General features: G+C 62.1%; 3 protein-coding genes across 10 annotated transcripts; all 3 read right to left on the minus strand.

Annotated features, from left to right (window-relative positions):
* On the minus strand, positions 1,736 to 16,970 carry PDLIM7 (PDZ and LIM domain 7). 7 transcript variants are annotated; one of them, XM_021410060.1, is made up of 25 exons: positions 16,827 to 16,970; positions 15,600 to 15,706; positions 12,891 to 13,042; positions 12,544 to 12,574; positions 11,037 to 11,053; positions 10,264 to 10,409; positions 9,978 to 10,014; positions 9,326 to 9,364; positions 9,069 to 9,214; positions 8,761 to 8,797; positions 8,207 to 8,245; positions 7,925 to 8,079; positions 7,618 to 7,654; positions 7,036 to 7,074; positions 6,755 to 6,909; positions 6,445 to 6,481; positions 5,841 to 5,879; positions 5,578 to 5,732; positions 5,309 to 5,342; positions 4,353 to 4,411; positions 3,980 to 4,214; positions 3,715 to 3,895; positions 3,429 to 3,549; positions 2,858 to 2,973; positions 1,736 to 2,636 (listed from the first exon to the last, which is right to left on the minus strand). In XM_021410060.1, the coding sequence occupies exons 2-25, from the start codon at positions 15,702 to 15,704 to the stop codon at positions 2,550 to 2,552; spliced, it is 2,199 nt and encodes a 732-aa protein (XP_021265735.1). In that variant the 5' UTR covers positions 15,705 to 15,706; positions 16,827 to 16,970; the 3' UTR covers positions 1,736 to 2,549. The 7 variants fall into 7 exon arrangements, with proteins under 7 accessions (XP_021265735.1, XP_021265734.1, XP_021265738.1 ...); XM_021410059.1 differs by lacking the exon at positions 11,037 to 11,053 and adding an exon at positions 11,796 to 11,968; XM_021410063.1 differs by lacking the exons at positions 7,925 to 8,079; positions 8,207 to 8,245; positions 8,761 to 8,797; positions 11,037 to 11,053 and adding an exon at positions 11,796 to 11,968 and having other exon boundaries at positions 16,827 to 16,969.
* DOK3 (docking protein 3) lies at positions 17,062 to 19,857 on the minus strand. 2 transcript variants are annotated; one of them, XM_021410077.1, is made up of 5 exons: positions 19,515 to 19,857; positions 18,255 to 18,545; positions 18,085 to 18,172; positions 17,832 to 18,004; positions 17,062 to 17,755 (listed from the first exon to the last, which is right to left on the minus strand). In XM_021410077.1, the coding sequence occupies exons 1-5, from the start codon at positions 19,827 to 19,829 to the stop codon at positions 17,087 to 17,089; spliced, it is 1,536 nt and encodes a 511-aa protein (XP_021265752.1). In that variant the 5' UTR covers positions 19,830 to 19,857; the 3' UTR covers positions 17,062 to 17,086. The 2 variants fall into 2 exon arrangements, with proteins under 2 accessions (XP_021265752.1, XP_021265751.1); XM_021410076.1 differs by having other exon boundaries at positions 17,062 to 17,758.
* On the minus strand, positions 19,261 to 25,497 carry DDX41 (DEAD-box helicase 41). The gene is made up of 17 exons (XM_021410070.1): positions 25,394 to 25,497; positions 25,225 to 25,323; positions 24,989 to 25,148; positions 24,838 to 24,912; positions 24,530 to 24,590; positions 23,797 to 23,933; positions 23,541 to 23,613; positions 23,221 to 23,374; positions 22,979 to 23,115; positions 22,585 to 22,747; positions 22,355 to 22,486; positions 22,118 to 22,189; positions 21,737 to 21,833; positions 21,215 to 21,364; positions 20,998 to 21,069; positions 20,623 to 20,733; positions 19,261 to 20,431 (listed from the first exon to the last, which is right to left on the minus strand). Exons 1-17 carry the CDS (start codon positions 25,415 to 25,417, stop codon positions 20,295 to 20,297), a joined length of 1,854 nt encoding a protein of 617 aa, XP_021265745.1. The 5' UTR covers positions 25,418 to 25,497; the 3' UTR covers positions 19,261 to 20,294.

Genomic DNA, 25,527 nt, shown 5'->3' on the forward strand with positions numbered 1-25,527 from the left:
GCTCCTGGAGCGGGGTGCTGAGCTCGACCCGAGGAGCTGCTCTGCACCCCCGGCCTCAAATCCCGGCTGCGCTCCCCCTGGGCACCCCGAATTGCGGGATGCGCCCTCGGTCCCGCTCTGCCCCAGGATCTCCGTGACCTCAGCTTCCCCCAGCCCGGCCACCCGCAGCCCCGCAGCTTTCACCTCTGAAGACCCTGCACTGCTCTCTCTGCCCCATGCCCCCGTTGTGCCCTCGCTGCTCCGGGCCCAGCCTGTGTGGGGCTGCCAATGGGATGATGGGGACCCCTCCATCCCTGCTCATCCCAGCTGCTGCCAGATGTGTCCCTCTGCTCCCAACCAACCCTGGGCCCCTCCAGCCCCTGGCACGGACTCCATTCACCCCAGGTTGTGCCTCTGTGCGAACCCACAAAGTTCCTTCCAAGCTGACCCCGTCTGTGGTTCCGGGGTGCAGCCGTCTCCATTTGCTCCCACATGGGTCAGCATCCTCCTGCGAGGGACAGACACGGCGTCCCCCTGCCCGTCCCCTACCCCAGGCGGGAGCCGGGCCCGCAGCGGCGTCCGAGCAGGAAACTACGGGGTCCCGATCCCTGCAGGTCAGGGCACCGTGCCGGTGGGAGCAGCCCGCGCCCGAGCCCCCGAGCGCAGCGGGACGCAGCGCAGCGCCGCTCCCTGCCCACGCCCTGCTCGCACTTCCCGAGCCGGAGCCGCCCTGCGAGGCTGCGGGAGTTGGGCAGCAGCTGTCGAGCAGCTGCCGGCGGGGGCCGGGGCCGGGGCCGCCCCGCGAGCGGCTCAGCTGCCTCCGGGGGTGGGGGCGGCGCGGGGACCCGCGGAGCCGCGGGGCTTTGTTCTCGGAGCGGCGCGGCGCGGCCCCTCCCCGGGCTCCACCTCCGCAGCCCACCCGCGACCCTCCTTCCTGTGCGCGGGGCGGGCGGGGGCCGCTCGGCACCGCTCGCGGAGGCCGTCAGGAGGGAGCAGAGGCAGCGGGGTGGCAGAAGGGCAGAGCCGCGGCCGGGCGCGGGCAGGCTTCGCTCTGCCACCTGCAGAAGGGCGAGCGGGGGCTCGGCTCCCGCGGCCGGACCCTGCCCCCAGCAGAACGTTCCAACGGAGGAGCGAGGCGATTTTCCGGTTTTCCTTACCCTTGCTCGTCACGTTGAGAGCCGCGATTATCACCGACCGCTACAGCTGTCAGACCGGAGCGCTGGGAGCGGCCGCCGTCCCCGCGTCCGCCGCCCCCGAACCCGTTCCAGGCAGCGGTGCCTCGCGCCCGTCCTTCGGGACTCAGCAGCTGTGCTGAACGGGCGGACGCTTGGCTGCTCTGTGCCGAGGCACGGCCAGAACCGCTGCGCTCGAGCTGCTCGAGCCGGTGACTCGGCCCCTGCACGGGCACTGGGGCACAGCAGGGACACAGAGACAGCGCTGGGTGAGTGGGGATGCCCTTGCGGGGTCAGAGCTCAGCACCACCTCCTGCTCGGAGCTGCTGTTGCTCTGTCCCCTGGATTAATTACTGCCTCACTGCTCTCTGCTTGCTAAAAGCAGGCAAGGGCAACCCGGGGGCAGCGGTTTTGCCAGGGGCAGAGGAAGAGAAACCCCAGGAAACAAAGCTTTCCTTACCAGCTCGGTGGAGCTGAGTCAGGCCACAGGGCAGGGCTCCAGGCAGGAGCGGGGCGAGAGCCACGCGTGACCTTCCTGACCCCCACCACACCACACTCGGTGAAAGCACAGTCCCCAGACAGCGGGCACTCGCAAAGAAGTGTTTATTCAAGGCACTAAAAGCACCGTGGCTACATCAGACGCAGCCCAACCGGAGAGTGAGGGTTTGGGAGAGGCATTTACAGTGCTGGGACAGCGGTGGCACACGCTCTTTGGTAGGAAGCAGTTTTCAAGCCTGATGGGAGCCCATTAGCCAGAGATCAGCGTGCACTCCCAGCTCACAGCCGGGGCAGGCATGGCAGACAGTCCTGCTCCATGGCATGGGGGTGCTGCCACTAGACAGCCCCACAGGCCCCCCAGCTCCATGGCATGCAGCCATGGGGGGGTGTAGGAAACCACGGCAGCAGTCTGCTGGGCTGTGGGGTCACTGCAGGCAGAGGGAGAAGGGCAAGCGCTCAGGCCCCATGCGCTGACTATACGCTGGGGAGGTGGGGGAAGTTTGGCAGGGGCTGGGGGCTAGGAACATCCCTGCCCTGGTGCTGAGTGCCAAGGCAGCTGGGCCCCATCAAAGCAAAGGAGCAGCCCTGCTGCAGGCAGACCCTCCCCAGCTCCAGCCTCAGCATGGCCGCAGCCACTGTGCTGAGCAGCTTGGTGGCAGGAGACCTCTGTGGCATCCCCTTCCCCAGGCTCCTATATCAGCTGGGAGGGCACAGAAGAAGCCAGCCAGGTGGAAGGGGCCAGCACTGCTTCTGCTGGGGCCCAGCCAGGAGCTGCCAGGAAAGAGGCAGGAGCAAGGGGAAGGGGTGAAGTCCCAGCCTGGCTCCCTGGGGCAGGGGAAGGGGTGGGAAAGGAGCATGCAGGGCCAGGGGCATGCATGGGCACAGCTGAACTCTTGCCCCTCACACGTGAGAGAAAGCGTGGCTCTTGCACAGCGGCTTGTCCTTCTTGGAGTAGAATGTCTTCCCTTCCAGATTGGTCTGGCAGATCTGGGGAGGAGAGCGCAGGTAGTCAGGAGGGCTGAGCCAGCCCCCAGCATCCTCTCCCATGCTCAGCCCCAGCCGCCCTCCCTGCAGCCCAGCACAGATGTCAGGGAGGAGCAGGCTCAGAGCCACCAGGACAAAGCCAGGCGGGGAAAACTTGATGGCAGCATGCACCCCATGTGAGACACGGCTCACAGCAGGGGGAAGCAGGCAGGCACACGGCTCACCGCACAGACGAAGCAAGTGTCATGCCAGCTGAAGCCCAGAGCCTCCAGGAACCGGTCCCCAGCATCGATCTTGAAATCACAGCCACGGCATTTGGTACCAAACATCTTCTCATAGTCTGTGAGAACAGGCAGAGCACAGGTCAGTGGTTCCTCGAAGACTGCAACCTCTCATTCCCATGCAGCAGGGCTGCAGCACAGCCCGGGGACAACTTGCTTCCAGCTTTGAAGAGGGGCAGGACTTGAAGCACAAGAAGGAACCGGGCACTTTGGGAAGGGTGGCCCTTGCCACCACTGGGCCACAAGGAGGAGGTAAGTCTTCCCACCCAGGATGCAGCACTCACATTTCATGTACATCATCCATCATCACCATGGCAACATGCCAGCAATGGCACCAACCAGCACCAGGGAGGATGGGGATGGAGGGCTCAGGGGGGTCCCCACCATTCCCTGCATCCTGGGGAGAGCTCCACAGCACTTCGCTCCTTGGTCCTGCTGGGCAGGCGCTGAGCCCCACCAGTGGGCAGTACCCCAGGGCTGTGTGGGGTGATGTGGGGTCCTCCCCTGATCCTACCTCTCTCGCAGTAGGGCTGTCCCTCCTCCATGTAGAAGGCACGGTTGCGGATGGGAGTTTTGCAGGCTGCGCAGGTGAAGCACTGCACGTGCCAGGTCATCTTCAGCGCATGCATGACCTCCTGGAAGAGAACTGCTGTCAGCCAGGAGGGAGCACCCCACAACACGGGGAGCCCTCACCAAGGGCTGAAAGGGACAGGGGATTCCTGGGGCAGGAAGGGAAGGGACAGAGCCGGGGACACGGGTAAGCAGGGAGCAGGGATGGGAGGTGCAGGGCAGACACTCACCCCGGTGATCTTCTTCTTGCACTTGGCACAGCTGGGCGCATAGCGCGAGTCATAGCACTTGGGGCAGAAGATGGAGCCCTTTTCCTCAAAGAAACCGCCCTCATCCAGCACCTTCCTGCACTGGCAGCAGGTGAACTCCTCGGGGTGGTAATAATGTCCCAGTGCCACCAGGTAGCGTCCCCTGCAGTGGGACAGAGCCACATCAGCCACAATGGGGCCTGGCAGTGCCCAGGACGGTGGCAGGGCAGCAGAGGCCAGGGCTCACCTGATGATCTTGTTGCACTTGTAGCAGAGGGGTGTGCGGCCAGGGCCCTCTGGCGCCTGCTGGGCTGCCTGCACGATGGAGCTGCGGTTCTGCATGGGGGTCGGTGTGGCCGGCTGGCTGTGCTTGCTCAGCACCGTGCTCGTCTTGTCTGGGGCATAGCGCTCAGCAAAAGAGGGGTCCACAGCCCAGGGTGGGCGGCTGGTAGGGCCAGGGGTGGCAGCGGGGGTCCTGGGGGCTGCACACAAACAGAAGCTTGCTGGATGGTGCTCCCAAGCCCTTTGCACCCGCTGGTGGGCAAGATGCATCCACCAGTACCAGCCCTACCCACATCCCCATTCCTCTTGCCCCAACTCAGAGAAAATATTTTTCTCACCCAATCCTGGTTCTGTCTTCATTGCTGCTCCCAGGGATGGGTCCGGCACGGAGACCTGGCTACAGAACAACCAGTTAATCCTGCTGGCCACGCTCACCCCCATGGCCCAGGCTGGCTTGCGCATGCAGGCAGTACCCCCACTTTGCAGCCAGGAGCTGGCCAAGCCCCCATGCCCAGCCAGGAGCTAGTTTGGTGCTGGGCATGGAGCCAAGCGCCCTCAGCCCCGCAGCACCCCCAGGTCTGTGGCACCCAACAGGGTGGGAGCACAGGAGCGCCGTGCCCTAGTGCTGAGGTGCTGCGGGCTGGCCAAGGACTTGGGGGATCACACACACTGCTGCCTGCTCCAATGTGACAGTGTCCAGGCACACCTCCACCTCATACACAGCACCTGGTGTGGGGAGCCCTGGGCCAGCTCCAGCAGAGCCAGGAAGGGCAGGAATGGGTTCGTTCCAGAGAGGGCAAAGACTGTGCCCCCCCCCCCCCCCAGCACACTGCCAGCACTGGGCTTGTGAGAAGCCAGGGCAAGTAGGACTCAGAGGAGCAAGGACGGTGTCAGATGGAGAGCAAGTGCTTTTGTGCCTCTTGAGGGCAAGGACAAGGAGCTAGCTATAAAAACACAAGCATTTAACTGTAACAGAGCAAACCAGGCAGATCTGGAACTGAGTGGTCACAGCACCAAGGCAGGGGGGATGGTGGAAAGGCAAAGCTGTGCCACAGCCCTGGCCCGTGTCCTTCCTTGCCTCCATGCAGGGCCTTGAGCCTCACGAGCTCACCCACCTGATCTCCAAAAGATGCATAGCACTTCCCAGCACCCCCAGCAAGGTCTGCCAGTGCCAGCACACTCCTCCTCACCCCAGCTGCCCAAGAGACCACGGTGCAGCTCAACCACCCCAGCGCAGTGCCAGCAGTGCCCACTGGACATACAGCCCAGGAATTTGTGCTCGCACCCCCCTTACCTGGGCTTTTTAATAAATACATCATCATCTTCCACTGAATGCAGCAGGAAGAAAGGAGGAGACAGTCAGTCGGCGGCAGCACGGCCCCGCACAGCGCGAAGGGACGAGGACCGGGCACCCCTCCCTGCTTCCCCCATACCAGCACCCTGGGCACCACCCACACACAGCCAACACACCAACAACACAGGACCACCACGGCCACAGCGCGGTGCCACCTCTACCCGCAACCGCAGCCGGCTCCAGGCAGCCCCAGACCCGCAGGGACTTACGGCCGTCGGTGCCCGTCAGCCGGGCCAGTTTGCGGAAGGAGCGGGACTGGGAGGTGCCGGTGCGGGGCTGCCAGTCCTCAGCATCCTCAAACAGACGCAGCTTGCCCGGGTCACACGCGGGGGTGGGGGGGGCCTCCACGGGCTGCGGGGGCTGCCTGTGAGTGATGGGCAGGAGCTCAGCCGGCACCGACCTGACCCTGGCCCTGTCCAGCTGGCAGAACTGTCCAAGGGCTTTGTATGCACAGACCCCACCACGGACTCACCGCGGCTCCTCCGTACCACAGAACGACACATGGGGACTTCTGCGGTGTAGAGAAAACGGCGGCACAAGGATAAATCATGGGCACACCGCACGGAGCATTCCCCACGGCTTATCCCCAGCCCCACGGTGACGCCAGCAGAATTTGCCCCCTCCAGCTCCCAGCTCCCCTGCAGTCCCGCCCCACTATTGCTGCCTCTCATGCTGAGGTCTCGGCGCTGCCCTGGCTCTCCCGATGCCCACAGCCAGGTTGTGCAAGTGCCACCAGACACCACTGACTCTTTGTGTCAGGACACCGCAGTGCAGCGCAGCCTCCCCAGCGCCAGCAGTGCCCAAGGTCCTGCTGGGGACACCCAGAATGGGGACAGCACAGCATCAGGGCACAGTGGCAGGGGACAGTACCAATGCGGTGCCCAGGCAGGACCCTCACAATGAGACAGTCACAGCTGTGGCCCAGTGCTGGCGGTGCCCATCACAGAGGTGAGCACAGTGCGGGTGCTGCGGCTCTGTGACTGCCTCAGCTCTAGAAAGAGAGAAAGGACAGAGAGAGACAGGGAGCAGGAGGTGACACACAGGACAGCAGAGGACAGCCACTGCCCGCCCCTTACCTGGGCTTCCTAACCAGTTCGTCCTCGCGGTCCTCAACTGAGTGCAGCGGGGAGAAAGGAGGAGACAGAGTCAGTCGGCGGCAGCACGGCCCCGCACAGCACAAAGGGACGAGGACCAGGCACCCCTCCCTGCTTCCCCCATACCAGCACCACCACGTGCCCACACACGGCCCACAGCACACTCAGGGACCCCACAGCCCCACACACGGCCTGCACCAAGCACAGGGACAACATGGGGCCACCACGGCCACAGCCCGGTGCCACCTCAACCCACAGCTGCAGCCGGCTCTGGGCAGCGACAGGGACTTACGGCCATCAGTGCCCGTCAGCCGGGCCAGTTTGCGGAAGGAGCGGGACTGGGAGGTGCCGGTGCGGGGCTGCCAGTCCTCAGCGTCCTCAAACAGACGCAGCTTGCCCGGGTCACACGCGGGCGTGGGGGGGGGCTCCACATGGGGCGGAGGCTGCCTGTGAGCAATAGGGGCAGGAGCTCAGCCGGCACCGACCTGACCCTGCACTGCCCACCCAGTGGCATAGGGCAGCACTGCCTGAGGGCCCAGCGCACGCCAACCCCTGCCACAGCCCAGCACTCACCACTGCTCCTCTGTACCACAGAACGACCCACGGGCATCCCTACGGTGCAAGGAAATGGCGGCACAATATTAAATCACTGGCATACAATGTGGAGAACTCTGTAGGGCTGACCCCCAGCTCCATGGAAACCTGACCCCAGTAAAGATGCCAGCAGCACTTGCCCCAGAACAGCCACCACAAAGCCCCGCAGGTTCCCATGCATGAGGTCCCAGTGCTGCCCTGGCTTTGCTAATGCCACCAGATCCCACGAACCCACTGTGTCTGGGATGCCGTGGTGCAGCGCAGCCCCCCCCAGCACCAGCAGTGCCCAGGGTCCTGCCAGGGACACCCAGACTGAGGACACACAACATTAGGACACATAGAGTGGGGACAGTACCAATGCGGTGCCCGAGCAGGACCCTCACAATGAGACGGTCACAGCTGTGGCCCAGCGCTGGCGGTGCCCATCACAGAGGTGAGCACAGTGCGGGTGCTGCAGTTCCGTGACCGCCTCAGCTCTAGAAAGAGGGAAAGGACGGAGAGAGACAGAGAGCAGGAGGTGACAGACAGGACAGCAGAGGACAGGAGCTGCCTGCTCCTTACCTGGGCTTTTTAACCAGCTCGTCCTCATGGTCCTCAACTGAGTGCAGAGGGGAGAAAGGAGGAGACAGAGTCAGTCGGTGGCAGCACGGCCCCGCACAGCGCGAAGGGACGAGGACCAGGCACCCCTCCCTGCTTCCCCCACACCAGCACCACCACGTGCCCACACACAGCCCACAGCACACTCAGGGCTTCCACGGGCCCACACTGCATGCAGGGATAACACAGGGCCACAGTGGCCACAGCCTGGCATCAACTCAACCCGCAACCACAGCCGGCTCCAGGCAGCCCCAGACCCGCAGGGACTTACGGCCATCAGTGCCCGTCAGCCGGGCCAGTTTGCGGAAGGAGCGGGACTGGGAGGTGCTGGTGCGAGGCTGCCAGTCCTCAGCGTCCTCCATCAGCCGCAGCTTGCCCGGGTCACACGCAGGGGTAGGGGGGGCTTCCACGGGCTGCGGGGGCTGCCTGCGAGCAATAGGGGCTGGAGCTCAGCCGGCACCGACCTGACCCTGGCCCTGCCCTGCCAGCAGCATAGGGCAGCACTGCCCAAGTGCCCAGCACACACTGACCCCTGCTACAGCCCAGCACTCACCGCTGCTCCTCTGTACCACAGAACGACCCGCGGGCATCTCTGCAGTGCAAGAAAATGGCGGCACAATGGTAAATTGCTGGCATGTGGCATTTCCCACAGCTTATGCTCAGCCCCACCGATCCCTAAACCCAATAAAGATACCGGGAGCACTTGCTCCATAAGAGCCACGACAAAGCCCCACGGGCTGAGCTTCCAGTGCTGCCGCACACCTCCCAACACCCAGAGCCAGGCTGTGCCAGTGCCACCAGACCCCACCAATGTGCTGTGTCTGGGATGCTGTGGTGCAGCGCAGCCTCCCTAGCACCAGCAGTGCCCAGGGTCCTGCCGGGGACAGCCCAGCATCAGGACACACTGGCTGGTGACAGAGGCACTGCAGCGCCCAGGGAAGGACCCTCACAATGAGACAGCCACAGCCGTGGCCCAGCACAGTGCGCAGTGCTGGTGCTGCGGCTCTGTGACCATCTCAACTCTCAAAAGAGGGAAAGGACAGAGAGGGATAGAGAGCAGGAGGTGACAGACAGGACAGCAGAGGACAGCCACTGCCCGCCCCTTACCTGGGCTTCCTAACCAGCTCGTCCTCATGGTCCTCAACTGAGTGCAGCAGGGAGAAAGGAGGAGACAGTCAGTTGGCGGCAGCACAGCCCCGCACAGCACAAAGGGACGAGGACCAGGCACCCCTCCCTGCTTCCCCCATACCAGCACCACCACGTGCCCACACACGGCCCACAGCACACTCAGGGACCCCACAGCCCCACACACGGCCTGCACCAAGCACAGGGACAACATGGGGCTACCACAGCCACAGCCCGGTGCCGCCTCGACCCACAGCTGCAGCCGGCTCCGGGCAGCGACAGGGACTTACGGCCATCAGTGCCCGTCAGCCGGGCCAGTTTGCGGAAGGAGCGGGACTGGGAGGTGCCGGTGCGAGGCTGCCAGTCCTCAGCGTCCTCCATCAGCCGCAGCTTGCCCGGGTCACATGCGGGGGTACCAGGGGGGTGCATGGATTGCCTATGAGCAATAGGGTCAGGTGCTCAGCCGGCACTGACCTGGCCCTGGCCCTGCCCAGCTGCCAGCATGGGGCAGAACCCACATCAACCCCTGTAACAGCCCAGCACTCACCACTCCTCCTCTGTACCCCAAAATGACACACGTGGACCCCTGTGGCGGCGAGAAAATGGTGGCGCAAGAGTAAATCACCAGCACGCAGCATGGAGCATCCCCCATGGCTCATCTCCAGCCCCACAGTGATGCCAGCAGCACTTGCCCCAGCCCAGCTCCCCTCCTGCCCCACACCACAGTCACAGCACCTTGTACCCAAGGTCCAGATAAAGCCCAGTACCTCCCAACAGCAGCAGTCAGGCCACACCAGTGCCAGCAGGCCCCACTAACCCGCTGCATCTGCAGCTCAGCCTCCCCAGTGCCAGCCGTGCCCAGGGTCCTGCCAGGGACGCCCAGACTGGGGACAGTGGTAGCACAGTGCCTGGGCAGGACCCTCACAACGGGGCAGTCACAGCTGTGGCCCAGTGCCGGCAGTGCCCATCACAGAGGCAAGAGCAGTGCGGGTGCTGCAGCTCTGTGACCACCTCAGCTCTGGAGAGAGGGAAAAGGACAGAGAGGGACAGGGAGCAGGAGGTGACAGGACAGGATAGCAGAGGACTGGAGCTGCACTTGCCACCAACCATGAGTGACAGGCCATCAGCTGGGGGGGGATGAGCCCCAGCCCCACAGTCCCATTGCCAGGAGCCATGCTACACTCTGTGCCACCCCTTACCTGGGCTTCCTAACCAGCTCATCCTCACGGTCCTCAACTGAGCACGGTGGGGAGAAAGGAGGAGACAGAGTCAGTCGACAGCAGCACGGCCCCACACAGCGCGATGGGACAAACACCAGGCACCCCTCCCTGCTTCCCCCATACCAGCACCCCGGGCACCACTGTGTGCCTCTGTATGGCCCATGCCACACACAGGGCTGATGCAGTCAGAGCGTTGCGTCACCTCACCCTGCAGCCAGGTTGGTTCCAGGCACCCGCAGTCAGCCCTAGACCCGCAGGGACTTACAGCTGTCTGTGCCCGTCAGCTGGGCCAGTTTGAGGAAGGAGCGGGACTGGGTGCTGGTGTTGCGGGGCTGCCAGTCCTCAGAGTCCTCGATCAGATGCAGCTTGCTGGGGTCATATTTGGGGGAACTGGGGTGCTCCTGTGGTTTCCTGCGAGCAACAGGGGCAGGCGCTCAGCTGGCACCGTCCTGCCCCTGCCTGGTGGCACAGGGACCGGCACACACCACTGCCCCACAGAGATCCCTGCAGCATTCCCCTGGGGCCACCCCACACCTCTTCAAGCTCACAGCAGTGGCACGACAGCACATATCTGACACATCACACAGTGCCCTCCTCCCCACCCCACATCATCATCAGAGGAAGAGGTCAGTAAGGACGTCTTCTCAGGACAGACTTCCCATCTCTGCAGTTTGAGGCCGGCCCTAAAGGCCAGGAGGAGAGAGAACGGGGCAAGGATAAGCCAAGATCCAAATCACACGCGGGGGAGCTGCATGGTGCCTGATAAGCTCCGATGATGACCACAGCAGGGTGCACAGTGCAGCCTTTCTTGTGCTGGAGAGGGACCTGGTGCAAGGACACTCTGACGCCCTCGCAGTCAGCAGCACCAGGCAGCACTCACACTTCAGGCTAAGGAAAGCTTGCAGCCAGGAACTGTCAGCCTGGGGACACTGAGCCCCTGGGCTAACCCTGCCCCAGGAGAACAGGGCACCAGAAGGTCACTAACAGGGCAAGAGGCATGCAGGAAGGCTAGAGAGAGCAGGCAAAAGGCTTACTGACTTGTCAAGGCTCTGCACCTGTAGGAGAGAGGGAAAGAGAAAGGGAGAAGAGAAAGAAAGAGAAGGAAAGTGAAATTAGACCCACAGAACCCAGGAAATCTCCAGAGCTCACGTACAGCCTGCACCACTCCCCCTGCCCCTGCAACCCATGCCCTTCTCACCCAAGGCTGGGAGCACAATGGGCTGCAGGGGCGGTCACCAACAGACCAGATCGTGCCATCTTCAGCCCCCCAAAACAGGCCAGGGTGCAGAGAACACCCAGGGCCATATCCCCCATTGACCAGCTCCAAGATCCTGCCACCAGGAGCGGCGGCAGGCTGGGCACACAGCAGCAGAGCACACAGTGTGCAGACTGGAGCCTCCACGCAGGGTTCAGGGCTAGCATGGCAGCACTGTGCAGGGCTCCGGGGCTTCCCTCTGCCCAGCACATCCCGGCAGCCCTGTGCCGTGGCCCTGGGCTGGTGCTGCTGATAGCAGCCACAGCCTTCCTGCCCCTTATTGCAGGGCTGGCACAGATAGCAGCGAGCATCCTGCTCCTGTGCCATGCCCTCCAGGGCTCCCCAAAGGAAGAAACAGCCCCGAGCAAGGAGCAGGCATGTGTGTGTGTCCCCATGTGTTACAGTCCTGTTGTTCAGTCTCAGCACCTTGGCATGGGCACCACTGCCCACTCCCACCCACAGGTGCCTGGCATGCAAGGTGCAGCAGGGCTGGGCAGCGGGCTCCCTGGTATTCTTGGGGAGCAGGATGGACAGCAACATACCCATTGTGCTGGGGGGTGCAGGCGGGCGCCAGGGGCACGTACGTCACGGGTTTCGTCACCAGCCCGGGCCGTGGGTTCGGAGGCGAGCTGGCCCCGAAGGGCCGAGCTGTTTTGTTGAGGGCGGTGCTGGGAGCGAAGTTATATTTCGGGGGCTCAGAGCAGGGGAGTGAGTCCTGAGCAAGACAAAACACACAGACACGGGCTCACACGTCAAGCAGCATGCAATGGGCAGCCCTGGGCCAGGCAGCACAGCAGGCAGCCGGGTGGGAAAGCTGGACCCTTTCTCGCCTGCAGAGCCCCGCAGTGACACGTGGACATGGACAGCACGTGGGGCTCTGCCAGCCAGGTCCCCTCTCTGCAGGGCATCCAGCCCAGGGACACCAGGCTGCAAACTCAGCCTGAGGATTAGTAAGTGCCCCCTGGCAGGGCTCTGCATGCACACACACTGCTCACAATCATCCCAAGGCACAAAGCAGAAAGCATGCAAGTGGCTTCTGTCCAAGAGCCACTGGCCCCAGCCCTGCCTCCCCATGCAGGAGCAAGTTCCAGCACTAGCAAACGTGGAGCCCAAATGCTGTGCTGCAGCTGCCGTACAAGCGGGGAGTTTGCCAGCCTTTCAAACAAACCCCGGTCCCCAAGAAGCCCTTGGGCCCCAGGAGCAAAGTCCACTCCTCTGTATAAGCTCAGAGACTTCCCCACCCCCAGCCCGGGGTTGAGCAGCTGCCAGCAGTGCTGGAGCAACACCTACCTTCTGCGGCTTCCCCAGGTGGTTCTGGGCTCTGCAAGAGAGGACACAGTGAGGCAGATGCTGCACATGCCCAGCATCCATCCTGGTTGGGATGCTGACACCGAGGAGCCACAGCCAGGCAGCGCTACCCCGCAGTCAGAGGTGATGGCTTAAAGCCGGGGTTGCTGCAGATGGGATGAGCCCCATCCAGCCATGAGGAGCCCTTAGATCCAGCCAGGGCTATAGGAGCTGCATGATGCTGCCTCATGGCAGCAGGGCCACTGGGTTCGGGGTGGCAATGGGTACAGGGCCACGGCCTCATTCCAGCCACACCAGCACCATAAGTTTTCAGGATCCACGCATCCTACCTGCTCAGGGTGAGGCAGAGCCTGTCCCCGCAGGCACGGATCCTGTTCTGGGCCTCGATGTGTGTCATGGCGCTGGTGCTCTCCCCGTCAATGTACAGCACCCAATCGCCCACTCCCACGCCGGCCTGGGCGGCCTTCCCACCTGGAGTCAGCTGCAGGACAGAGAGTGTCAGGGAAACTGGCATTAGATGGAGAGATGCTTTTGTGCCCCTGAAAGCCACAGAGAGGGGGTCACTGGGCACACCCCTTACAGCTCCTAACCCTGTTACAGGACAGCTCCCACAGCACAGCGCCAGCGCAGCCCAAACACACTGGGCCTGACGCAGGGACTCCCAGAGCACCCTGTGTTCCCCAGTATGTCATCCCAGAGAGCCTCTTTCTCCCTGTAGCAGCTGAGCACTGCCCCAGGCACTATGCTGCAGCACAGCACTGCTGGGGCACGTGCCAGCACCCCAGAGGCAGTACCAGCACCATCCCTACAGGTGGCCAAGGGACAGCCCAGGTGCTCTGAGGTGATGCCCAGCGGCAGAGGCTGTGCTAGCTCAGCCACAGCAGGAGGTCATGGAGCCGGGCCCAAGGTCCCAGGGCAGGAAGCGAGCAGGGTGAGTCAGGGCCCATCCCGCAGCCCACAGCTCACCCCACGGGCTGCAAACCACAGGCATGCTCCCAGCCTTCACCAGGGCTGGGGGGGAGCCCCCTACATCCCCCAGCTGGGTCGCACTCCTGTCCTGTCTGTTTCCTTCACCCAGCTCAGCAGCGGGGCTGGGATATGCCTGGATCACCCCTGGACACCCCCACTTTTGTTGAGGACGTGCAGCGCCCTGGCTCCAGCACCACTGCACGCAGCTCTCAGGTACTGACAGACAGACACTCAGACAGACAGACGTGGGCAGGCCGCAGCCATTCCTGCTCCTCCAGCACAGAAGAACTCGAGGCGTTTGGATTCAGACCAAGTATTTCCTCAAGCCCTGTTCGACATGAACATAAAAGGAGCGAGCCAGATTCCCAGCACTGTCAGAGGGCTGGAAAATCCCTCCCGCCGAGCATCACAGCCCTCCTTGCCCATGCGCAGAGCCCAGCCTGCCCTGAGCACAGCACCAGGTACCCCAGCTCCACTGCCATTCCCAGAGGGACACGGCATCCCCTACAGTACCCCTGGCACTACCTGGCACAGGAGGATGCTGGAGGCAGCAAGCAGCTCTGGCCGGCTCCCGGCCACTCCTGCAAGCCCCAGCTTGCTGCCCCTGGGGCTGGGAAGCAGCATGGGTTTGGAGGCAGCAGTGGGAGCTGGGAGAGGTTTTCACACGGCTGCCCGGGCAGGGGGGAGCACGGCAGGCTGCGTCACGCCGCCGCACCCAGGCTCGCCAGGAAAGCCCTTCGGCAGGTGCCAGCTCAACGGATCCCAGCCAGGAGCTGCTCTAGCCTTCCCGTTTCCTGCACCATGAGCTGAGGCTCCTGCCTGGCCCCACCAACCACAGCTTCCTTCCTCGCCTCTCCGCCCAGCTGGGCCTTTGTCCTCACTCCTCGAAGTGCCACCACGGCTGGATGCCTCCATCCAGGGCTCCAAGTCCGGCAGCGAGGTGAGTCAGGCACAAGGGAGCATCCTCCTTGGCACTGGGCAGCCGAGGTGCTGGGACCCTGCAGAGCCCTGCCCTGCCGGCAGCATCTCCCCAGGCCCTGCAGAGGGGCTGGCCTGCATGCACGTTGCTGCTGCTCCGTGAGGCCCCAGCCCCGGGCCCTCAGAGGCTCCTCCGTCTGATCAGACCCTTTGTTAAGCCCTGGCTTGCAGCCAAGAGAAACATTTTTTAAGAGAATAAACTTGCTGAAGCCGTCTCTGTTCCTTGCAAAGATTGGTCGGCCCCAGGGCAGCGGCGTGGGTGACTCTGGCCCTGCACAGTGCCCCCGGGGTGGGTGCTGCAGAGACCCGTGACCTGGGATGGGCACACAGCGTGGAGGACAGGCCCCATGCTGTGCCCAGTGCTGTGCTCAGAGCCACAGCCCTGTGCCAGCTGCCCCAGCGTCAGCAGCACGGGTGGTGCAGATGCATTCCAAGGCTTATAAGGCAATCCTGCAGCTGGAGCTGCTGTGAGCACCCGCAGAGCAGGCCACCCAAGGACGGGGAGCCACACCAACCCAAGAGACAGTCCCAACCTGGGTAAGCTTCACACCAGAAGCTCCCACTGGGTGCCCCAGATGTAAGCAGCTGGCAGCACATCTTGTGCATGTCCCCGCTCCAGAACCGGCCTAGCCGTATGGATGGGACCTGCCCCAGGATCAGTGGGAGCGCAGCCTCAGGCTGAGCGCGTGCACAAAGCTGGCCCCGAGACACTGAGCCTGGTATCGTGGTGCAGACCAGGCTGGTCCTTCAGTTCACGCACAAAGGGAGCTGCCCCCGCACGGGGCTGGCTCCGGAAGAGGCCCCCCTGCCTCCCACCGCACCGTGACACCGAGGAGCCTGCGCAGCATTTCACATCGCTGCTGCAGTTCCCTGCCCGGAACACCCCCAGCACACATTCCCCCCGGCCAAACCAGAGCTGATAAGGGGCTGGGGTGGCTCTAAGGGGGCTGAGCAAAGTGAGAACCAGTGCTCCAAGGCCCAGCTCGCTCACATCCACTGTACAGCTCTGCCTCGGCTGCTTGGACACAGCCGCAGCTTCCCACCCACAGACAGGAGGAGGGTGGGCAATAACAGCTCTTGATGTCTCTTACCCTGGAGATGGAGAGCGGCATGCTGAAGTCCTTCCCTCCCTGCAGCCGGAACCCCCAGGGCGCCGGCCCATTCAGCATCACCTTATAGGACTCCATCTCGCCCATCTCTGCAAAATGGAAGAGGGTGTGATCCTGGCGTTATGCTGCATGGGAACGTCGTGGGGAGTGGGCAAGAAGGGGGCCCGGCAGGACTGGGCAGGAGGAGACAGGTCACATTGCCAGCAGGAGCTCCACCCTGACCATCCCACAGCGTGGTTAGGGACGCACCCCACATCCATCAGCATCTCCTAAGGGGAGCTGGAGCCGAGGGGCCGGAGTAATGCATGGAGTCAGACTCGGTCATCCCAAACCTGGGATGGGCTTTGCCTTGCAGCACTGTGTTACAGAACCTCGAGCTACTAGGAGCTGTTCCAGGCCGCGGAGAGGCAGCAGCACAGAGGAACGGCAGCCAGAGGCGTTTTGCTGGGTGAGCAGCACAGCAGCATGCTGCCACCGGAGCCGCATGGCACAGCAGCTGGGCTGGAGCAGCAGCAGCTGGTCGAGCAGCTGTACCTGGGTGTGAGCCCATCTCCGCGGGGTTCTGGGCAAGAGGGATGGATGCCCCGTGCTCACACTGACAGCTGTCAGCCGGCCCAGGCACAGGGCTGCACCTCGCCCAAAAGGAACCGCGGGGACCTTCAGAGCCCTACGTGGCGGGCACAGGCCCGGCTCTGCGGCAACACCCCGCACCCCGACGGGGCTGGGAAGCTGCGAGGCCGGAGCCCGGAGTGCCCCCGCTCCCCCCAGCCCGGCCCGGTCTATATAAGGCGTGTAAGCTGACACCCGCTGCTCCCCGCTCGCTGGGTGCAGGCTGCGTGTCAGACATTCCCCAGCACGGAGCGGCCGCGCAGCCCCGATGGGGCTCCCTGCTCCGTGGGCTCCGGTAGCACCGGGCCGGGGGCAGCTCGAGAGGGGACGAGATAGAAGCCCCCTCCAATGGGGGTTGTGCCCCCTATCAAAGGATGAGCAGAGCCACGGCCCGCAGGGTCACCGCGTCCCGCGGGGCACAGCCACGTCCCGACCCCCGCTCCAACCCTGCCCCACGGGGGGCCCCTTACCCCAGCCAGCCCCACCCGCCCCACACTGCCTCCTTACTCCTGGCCCAAGCAATCGCCTTCCCCCACCAGACCCACGCCTCAGCCCCGGTCCCCGCTCCTCCCCGCACGCCGCGGTCCCGCCCGCACTCACCCACTCGCGGCAGGGCAGGGTCGCCCGGCGGAGCGGGGCCGAGCGGGTCGCACCGCAACGGGCGAGCGGAGCAGGCGGCTGCGGGACTCGAACTCGGGCACCGCCCCCTCCCCGACCGGCGCGAGCTTATAGAGGAGCGGGGCGGGGCAGGGCGGGGCCGCCTCTCGGTTACACCAATGGCGGCAGGTGCTACGGCGCCCCCTGGCGGCCGGGCGCGGTCCCGCAGGCAGAGCCGGGTGGTGCACGGCCTTTATTCCCGCTCACGACCAGTCTCGCGCGCCGGTGCCGTCCCGGCTCAGCAGCCGCACCAGTTTGGCCCGGAGACTGCGCTGAGGCTTAGGCCCGGGGTGCTCCTCCGCTCCTCCCCTGCTTGCCCCCGGCCCCCAGCGCTGTCTGTGGGGCTGTGGGGCGCCGTAGGACAGGGCGGCCTCGCTGCTGTGGCCCTCGGGGGCCTGGCGACAGCCCAGCTCCCAGCGCCCTTCCTCCTCCTCTTCCTCCTCCTCCGCCCGAGGCCTAGGCTGGGCGGTGAAGATGTTCTCATAGAGATGCTCGGGGAGCGGCTTCCCAGGGCACAGCCCGAAGTGGGGCTGTTGGCCCCGTGCGATGGAGGCGTAGACCACAGGGACAGCAGCCTCTGGCTCCGCAGCGTGGAAGCGGAGAAGGTTGGGTGGTGGATGCGAGGCCGAGTGGGAGCTGGGCTGCGCCCTCCCCAGGGTTGGGCTGGGCTGAGGGTCTTCAGCCTCTGCCCCCCAGGGTTGGGCAGCGAGGCCCTGGGCTGACAGCCGGGGCTGGGGGCCCTCCTGGGCCTGCTGCTGGCAGGCGATGGCGGTGGCCACAGCCCGGCACAGCTCTGGGGCTCGTGGGGTGCTGAATGTGAAGGTGCCCTCGCCAGAGTCGCTGCGGCGGCCGGCCTCGAAGGAGAAGATGTTCTGCTGGGACAGAGGGCAGGGTGAGGGGCTGGCACCGGCCACAGGCAGGTGGAGGCCCTGGGGAGGGTGCACCTACCTGATCTTGGCCGAACTTGCGGAGGAACGGGTAGGGCCAGGTGAGCAGGGGCTGCTGGGACTGTGCATCCTTCAGCGTCAGGCTGTGGGGCAGGGCCGCCAGCACATAGTGCCCGTGCAGCTCACAGCGGGCGGCTGCCTCTGTCTGCAGCACCAGCACCGGGAACTCTGTCACTGTGGAAGCAGAGTGAAGCCAGGGTCAGCCCTGCTGCACACCCAGTGGGAAGCCCCCCCGGCCCCACTGAAGCACATACGATCCTGCCATGAGGAGTAGAGGCAGTTCTCCTCCATAGGGATGGGCTGCAGCCCGGTGCTGCTACTCTGTGCTGCTTCCTTTTTGCCCTGGAATAGAGGGAGGTGAGTACAGCCCCCCCCAGCACCCTCATCCTCCTGGCCTGGAGCAGCAGGAGGATGCAGGGGGTACCTGAAAGGCCAGCTGGCAGAGATGCTCGATCCACTCATCCCGCTGCTCAGCCGCCAGCACATAGCTCTTCTCTGTGGTGGTGAGGTAGAAGGCAGCGGTGGCTTTGGGGCAGCTCTCAGTGCCCGCGGGGCCGACGGAGACGCAATCGGAGAGGCGGATGACACGGCGGGCACAGCGCCGCAGGGAGATGTCAGGCACTGTGCCATCATCCCGTGCATCAAACTTTTCCATGCGGGCCACGCCAGAGGGGCTGGCAGCAAAGAGCTGCGCTCGCATCTTCCTCCAGGTCCGCTAGAATGGAAGAAGGGTGTGGATACAGGGAAAATTGACGGCAGGGAGCCGTCTGCCATGTCCACGTGGCTCGGGAATGGGAGCACAGGGTTCTCTGCCTGCAGCCCCAGTGAGGCTGCGCACTGCGACAGGGCACAGAAAGCTGTTCTGATGCTGGACCGCCATGCAAATGAAAGCCATTTTGAGCTGCTGGGGCTCCTGCTGGCAGCTCGCATCTGCCGTGCACAGCCAGGCCCTGCAGCTTGCAGCCTACTTCCTCCCAGGGGAGGCTCTGCAGCACCAGCCTTCCCAGCCCATCACGAGATGGAGGGGCTGCAAGCCCCCGCACACCTCAAGTGTGCAGCAGAACCTCTGCCCTGGAAAACAGACGTGGCAGAACACCCGAAATACCTGTGGGCCTCCCACATGGCAGGGCACCGGCCTCATGCACGTGGGGGCTGCGTGCTTCAGCTCTAGGACTTGGCTCTCCCAGAGCACTGAGGTGGGAGTAGCTCTGTTAGCACACCATGGATAGCCCCGCACACACAGCAAGCACAGAGCACTCTGCGCTGCGAAGGCCGGCAGGAGCCAACCTGCGAACACCCAGCTCCAGGGGCTGCCATGATGTCACCCATAACGTGCTCACACTCCAGGTCATCACTTCTCCCACAGCACTGCCCCAGGACCAGGTTCACCCAGCAACCCACCCGCGGCCCTGCTCACTCACACACGCAGCTGCGCCTCAGTAACACGCCTTTATTGTTTCATTGCACATCATGCAATGACCAAGCAAGGACACGGCTCGTACAGGTGAGCACAAGCTGGTGCTTGTACGGACGGGTCCCCTCAGCCGTGGGAGAGCAGGAACCCCTTTGGGCTCCAGCTCTGTTCACCCCCTTCCCAGGTGCTGGAGGGCTCAGGCCCAGACCAAGCAGCACACCGGCAGTGCAAACCCTATATCCAGCCACAAATCCACCCTCTGCCCTTTACCTTTCCAAATTTGCAGTGCTGTACATAGAGGATGCCATCCTTCACTGGTCTCTCCATGGGCCCAGCACGGCCCCAGCAGCCAGCACAGGGCTCTGTGGCTTGGGCTGCTGACAGCACAGAAATGTGACTGCTGCAGCCAAAGCAACTGTATGGGGTAGACTTCCTTCTCTCTGAGACTTCCCCTTTTTGGTGTGTGGGATGAGAGGCAAAGGCTGGGCCACAAGAGGTGTCCATCCGCCCACCTCTAGCAGCAGGGCAGTGGGGCAGAACGCATGCTGCGAGAGCACAGGAAGCTCTCAGGGGAGCACCTGACATAAGCACAGCGAGCTTGGCTTAGCTCTGGCTGCACCACAGCACTGCTGGTGTTAACAGGAACAGCTGCGGATGCACAGATCAAGGTGAGAGGAAGCAGATTGTAGGGCATTGGAGGGGATGGACAGAAGTCCCTACGCAGGGGCAGTGGCCCACCAGCCACAGACCAGTCACCCCACCTGGAGTTTCCCCCCACCACTACCTGCCTGCTCAACACCTTACAGCAGCATGATGCTGATGTATTGGGCTGCTGCAGCACGGCTCCACACATTTCCATCTAGGGCAAGAGCTCAGACAGGCTGAGCTGTTGACAGTCGAGAAAACAGGTCACAGAAGTGCAGGAGAGTCCTCCGGTACAGTGTTGGTTTGGGTTTGGAATGTGAGGCCCAGGTCAAAGGGAAGCAGCCAACCACCCCAATCTCCTCTCCTGGCCTGTGCAGGGGAGCACTGAGCAGCACAGTCCCCAGGCTAGAAGTCCATAGAGCTGTGGGCTAGGTAGTCCTTGCGGCCAATGTTGCTGACTTGCTTGGTCTGCATCGCCTCCAGCTTAGGACAGTCAGTGATGCGATGGCCCAGGCCGCCGCAGAAGGCACAGCCCCGCTCACCTGCAATGGGAGGAAGGAGATCACACTGAGCTGTAACCGTGCCGGGCCAGGTGTCAAAGCAAGCACCCAGAAGGCAGGGAGCCAGGAGCCACCCCATGAGCCTGGAGTGATGGGAGCTGGGATCCTGCCTGCAGCCCACATCACTCTAACAACCCCGCAGAAGTTCCGTGTCCCAGCTGAGGGTCTCTCACCTCCGATGTCCAGCATGGTCTCATCCCCACAGTGCAGCACCTGGAGTACAGGGGGCACCTTCTGCTTTGCCTCCAGGAGCAGAGCCTTCAAGTCCATGAGCACTGACTCATCTGGAAGCAGAGATGCAGATCAGATACAGTCCTAGCAGGGGCCCAACATGAAAATGGCAAAGGATGATGTGCAGGGCCCAGAGGCCAGCACCCAGCTAGGTGACAATGCCCCATGTCACCACCTCCGCTCTGTGAGCCATAATCACTTATCCCTGCTTGCATGGGAACACCACCCTCACCCAAGCGGAAGCAGCTCTTTGTCCAGCTGCATCACACAGCTGCAGCCCACCCCACAGGCTCCCCCCAGCCCACACAGTTTCTCACCGCAGGCTTTGTTGATGAAGGTGGTGGCAATACCAGTGTTGCCTGAGCGACCTGTACGCCCGATGCGGTGAACTGCAGGGAAACAGACAGGATCAGGCCTGGACGAATGCAACGTGACACCCCCGTGCCAGTGACCGCCAAGATGGGTGCACGGCCCTCTTGGCCTGTGGCCACCCAGCCACACTCCCTCAGTCCCTCCACTGGGCCCATTCCCCACCGTAGTTCTCAATCTCCTCTGGCATGTCATAGTTGATGACGTGCTGGATGGCTGGGAAGTCCAAGCCCTTAGAAGCGACATCAGTGGCAACCAGAACATCCTTCTTCCCATCTCGGAAGGCCTCAATGGCTTTCGTCCGTTCCTCCTGATCTGTAAATATCCAACACAGAAGATGAGCAGGGTCAGAGCTCCCAGTCCTACCTCTTGCAGCAACCACTACAGCCTTAAAGCTGAGCATTACACAGCCTGGGCTCCTCCTGTGTGAAAACCTACACATCCTTTCCCTAGATTAAGCAGCAGAGGGACCCGTATGTCCTGTAGGGAGCTGTGTGGTGTTTATATCTGCTATAATAGTAAGTAAAACTGCACTCACTCCCAGAGGTCCTGACACTGCCCCAGTCCATCCTCGCACTGTGACAAACAGCTATGTGCTGGGACCTCCCATGCTCACACACCGTGCTGGAAAGAGTGGGATTAGACAGGGCCACACCTGGGCCATGCCTCCCCAATGCCCTCACAGACCTTTGCCTCCATGGATGGCCACAGCTTCCACACCCTTGAGGAGAAGGTACTCGTGGATCGCATCAACATCTGCCTTCTTCTCCGCAAAGATCAGCACCTGCCACAACACACACATCATATAAGAGTGGCTTTTCTGTGTGTTGACAAAGAGCACAATCCCCAGAGAAACCCACTTCCTCTTGGTGAACAGAGGCCACAACAGTTCTGTGCCCAGGACTTGTGCATACACAGGGCACAGTTCTTTCCTTCACCTACCCCAGCACAGGGGAGAGCCTGTCAGCATCACAACTGCATCCCCACAGCCATCTCTACAGCTGTGCTACGGAGCTGCAGTGCTGCCCCCAGACGTGCTGCGGTAGCAGCTAGAGCATATTTACTCACAGGTGGTGGGGTCTTCTGCAAGCACTCAAGGAGGTACACCATCTTGGCCTCCTCTTTCACATACTCCACTTCCTAGGAAGAAACACAGAGAAGGCTCAAGCAGACACCAGAGAAACCAGTGCTGCATGGTATCCCACAACCCGCTGGGAAGGAGGACCAAGTGCTCCAAGTACTGGGTACTCCCACAAACCATGCTGGCCTCCCACATGGGCATGGGGGAGCTCCCAGGTACCTCACCTGCACAACATCCAGGCTGGCAGCACCTGCTCGCCCAACATTAATGGTGATGGGCTTCACCAGGGCACTTTTAGCAAAGTTCTGGATCTTTTTAGGCATTGTTGCACTGAAGAGAAGAGTCTGTCGCTGGCCCTGCACAGGGAACAAAGCATGGGCAAGGACTTAGTGCTCAGCCAAAGGTGGGTGCAGGGACTGAGCTACATGGTCCTCACGTCATATCAGCCCAATACCTTGAAGTAGGAGAAGATGGTGCGGATGTCCCCCTCAAAGCCCATATCAATCATCCTGTCAGCCTCATCCAAGGCCAAGTAGCGGCAGATGTCCAGGCTCACCATCTTCTTCTGCAGCAAGTCCATGAGGCGGCCAGGGGTTGCCACCATCATGTGCACACCACTGCAGGATGAGAGAAGGCACAGTCAGGCACTCAGACTTCTCCCCGTGCAGAAACACGTACAGAACGGCTTGCAGGGCTCATGCTGTGGGCTGATAACATCCAACTAGCACGTCACCTTCACCCCCATACCTCCCCAAAGCCATCCATCTAGCATGCCACCTCTCAGTCCCCTGCTAGAAATAAAAAGAGCCCAGTTTCAGCCCCACAGAATCCTCCCCATGAGCTCTCACTGTTTGATCGTCTCCATCTGCTCCTTAACAGACATTCCCCCAATGCAGAGAGCACAGCGCAGCGGGGGCAGGCTGTCCTCCTGCAGCAGGCGACAGTAGTACTCAATGATGCCATGTGTCTGCCGGGCCAGCTCCCGCTGCAGAGAGAAAAACACATTAATTCCCCACACAGGGAGCATCTGAAACTGTCACTGAACATCAGCAACCTTTCTTCCATGCTTCACTGCTCTCCAAGAACTCACAGAGGGACAGATGATGAGCCCGTAGGGTCCCTCTCGCTTAGAAAATGGCAATCTCTTCTCCTGCTCCAGGCAGAACATGATAACTGGAAGGGTGAACACCAAAGTCTTCCCAGAGCCAGTGAAGGCAATGCCAATCATATCCCTTCCTGAGAGGCTGTCAGAGAAACAAGCTAGTGGTGAGCAGGAGTGTTACAGGAGGGCTCAGAGCTCCAAATCTGAGCAGCGTGAATGGGGCTAGAGGCGAGCATGCCCTTTGCACTGCTGGGTGCGCTGGAAGCAGTGAAACACTCCCTAACCTGGGACATGGACAAAGCACTCACATTGTGGGGATGCCTTGAATCTGTATAGGCGTTGGCTGCTGGATTCCTTTTTTCTTCAAGCCCCTCAGGATAGCTGTGAGAGAACACGGGACATGCATATTCTCAACCTACTTTACCTCATTCTTCAGCCACAGCCCTTTGATCAAGATAAACGACCCCAGGCCAGTAGCCAGCTGATACGATCCCTGTTGTGATCCAACAGCTTCACGCAGTGCTGGACATAAGTCTCCCCAGAAAAAGCTGCCCCCAGTCCCACCTGCTGGAAACTTCATCTCCTTGAAGCTCTTGATGGGAGGTGGGATGCCTTCTCCCTCTACGAGGATGTGGTACTTCTTGCGCACGCGATCATGACGAGCCTCTGACATGGCCAGAATGTAACGAGGTGCTCTCCAGCTGAGAAAGCATCAGAGGAAGTTCAGAGTGCAAAATGTCCTGGGGCTCCAGAGCCCACCGACCCAACAAAGGATGACGAGAACTCCCTGATGGGCTCTGAAATCCCACAAAGGAAAACAGCTGTCCTCGAGGGGCTTCATGAGTACACGAGCAGACCCAAGCCAGTTGTATGCAACAAACATCTTCCCAGAGTCCAAATAACAAGCCTCAGTATAATAAAAAACAGCCTAGGGATAATGGGTAAAATATGCCAACATCATTTACACCCATCTTAGTTATTTCCACAATACTGTCTTGAACTTCCTATGTTCTCCCACTCTCGTTCTCTTTGCCTTCCTCAAGGTCTGAAGATTCAGTTCAAGCCTTTAAGTTTTACATAAATGCATACATAAATCTTACTGTACAGGAAATAACATCTAAAGTGACTCAACAGTCTTTTATTTTACATAGAGTAGTAAGCAGTCAGGAAGTCAAGCAAGTATAACCCAGAGACCACAGAGCAGTTCTCTTCCTACCAGGCTGTATGGCTTCCAGCTGTTGCCAGCTGCAAGGAAGTGATATTCTGAGAAAAACAACCCCCATGTTGCAAAACACACCTGGTTTTAATTGGATCATCATACGTAATGCCCTTTGCCATCTCCTTCACTGACATCAAAGCTGCAAAAACAAAGCCAATAAGATCAGCACAAGCTCTCAGACTCCACACCCACAGACATCAGAGCAAGGTAAGCCAGGCAGCACCACTGGGGACACCCTGCTGGTGCTTGTGGCCTGCAGCTGCACGGTCCCAGCTAAGTCAGGCAGCTGGCTGCTAACTGAGGATCGCCACTGCCATCTCCTTCTCCAGTCCCAGGCCATACTGCTGTCCAGCAGCTCTACAGGACACAGAGATGCCAGCACTCACCTCGGCCCTCTGCCACACTCTCCAGGATCTTCTCCTCCTCCTTCAGCTGCTTCTCCTTGGCTGACTCTTTCCGGGCTGGGGAGAGGTAGGAAAGAAGTGAGAAAGTCCCCACAGCTCCCAGCAAAGCCCCTCCCCACACCAGTGGCCCTACCCTCTGCCTTCTCCTTGAGGTGCTGGTGCTGGTCCAGGAGGCTGATGTTGGACTGCGGCCCCAGAGGGATGTCATCCTCGTCCCCGCGCTGCTCGCTGCCACTGTCCCGCTGCTCCTCCTCTGACACCACCTTCCGCCGCATCTGCAGCAGCTTCTGCAGCTGGAGGAGAACGGTGGGGTGAGAGGCGTCGCACCGATACTGAGTCCACTCCCCCAGAACCCCGTTACGCTCTTACCATCTGCTGCTTGCGCTGCTTCACCGGCACGTAGGGCACGTAGTCCTCGTCGTCCTCTCCCGACATGTCGGATCCGTCGGCCGCCTCCTCGCGCTGCCTCTGCGGGGAGACAGGGACTAAGTGGGGCGGGCGTGGACCCGGGGGTCGCCGTTAGCGGCCCGGGCTTCACCTTCCGCTCCGCGCCCGGCTCCATGGCGCCGCCACCGCTCAGTAGCCGCGCTGCCCCGGATGTAAAACGGGCGCGCCGGAAGTGACGTAAGAATGTGAGCGCCGTCGGATTGCAATAAGGCATCGCCGCCTCCC

Source organism: Numida meleagris, chromosome 12 (genome assembly GCF_002078875.1).
Source record: "Numida meleagris isolate 19003 breed g44 Domestic line chromosome 12, NumMel1.0, whole genome shotgun sequence".
Classification (NCBI taxonomy): domain Eukaryota; kingdom Metazoa; phylum Chordata; class Aves; order Galliformes; family Numididae; genus Numida; species Numida meleagris.

Coding starts and splice junctions, on each gene's coding strand:
- DOK3 (XM_021410076.1), bottom strand. CDS start 19,829: ATGTCAGGTGCTCCCCTGAGAGCTTCCTGTGCTCTCGCAGCATGCGTT. Junction 18,546..19,514: donor AGCACTGCAAATTTGGAAAG/GTAAAGGGCAGA, acceptor CTTCCATTCTAG/CGGACCTGGAGGAAGATGCG. Junction 18,005..18,084: donor CTACTCCTCATGGCAGGATC/GTATGTGCTTCA, acceptor CTGCTTCCACAG/TGACAGAGTTCCCGGTGCTG.
- DDX41 (XM_021410070.1), bottom strand. CDS start 25,417: ATGGAGCCGGGCGCGGAGCGGAAG. Junction 24,591..24,837: donor GAGTGTGGCAGAGGGCCGAG/GTGAGTGCTGGC, acceptor TTGTTTTTGCAG/CTTTGATGTCAGTGAAGGAG. Junction 20,734..20,997: donor CTTCATCAACAAAGCCTGCG/GTGAGAAACTGT, acceptor CTCTGCTTCCAG/ATGAGTCAGTGCTCATGGAC.
- PDLIM7 (XM_021410059.1), bottom strand. CDS start 15,704: ATGGGCGAGATGGAGTCCTATAAGGTGATGCTGAATGGGCCGGCGCCC. Junction 9,365..9,977: donor GAGCTGGTTAGGAAGCCCAG/GTAAGGGGTGGC, acceptor TCGCCGCCACAG/GGGTCCACGTGTGTCATTTT. Junction 3,550..3,714: donor GCAAGAAGAAGATCACCGGG/GTGAGTGTCTGC, acceptor GTTCTCTTCCAG/GAGGTCATGCATGCGCTGAA.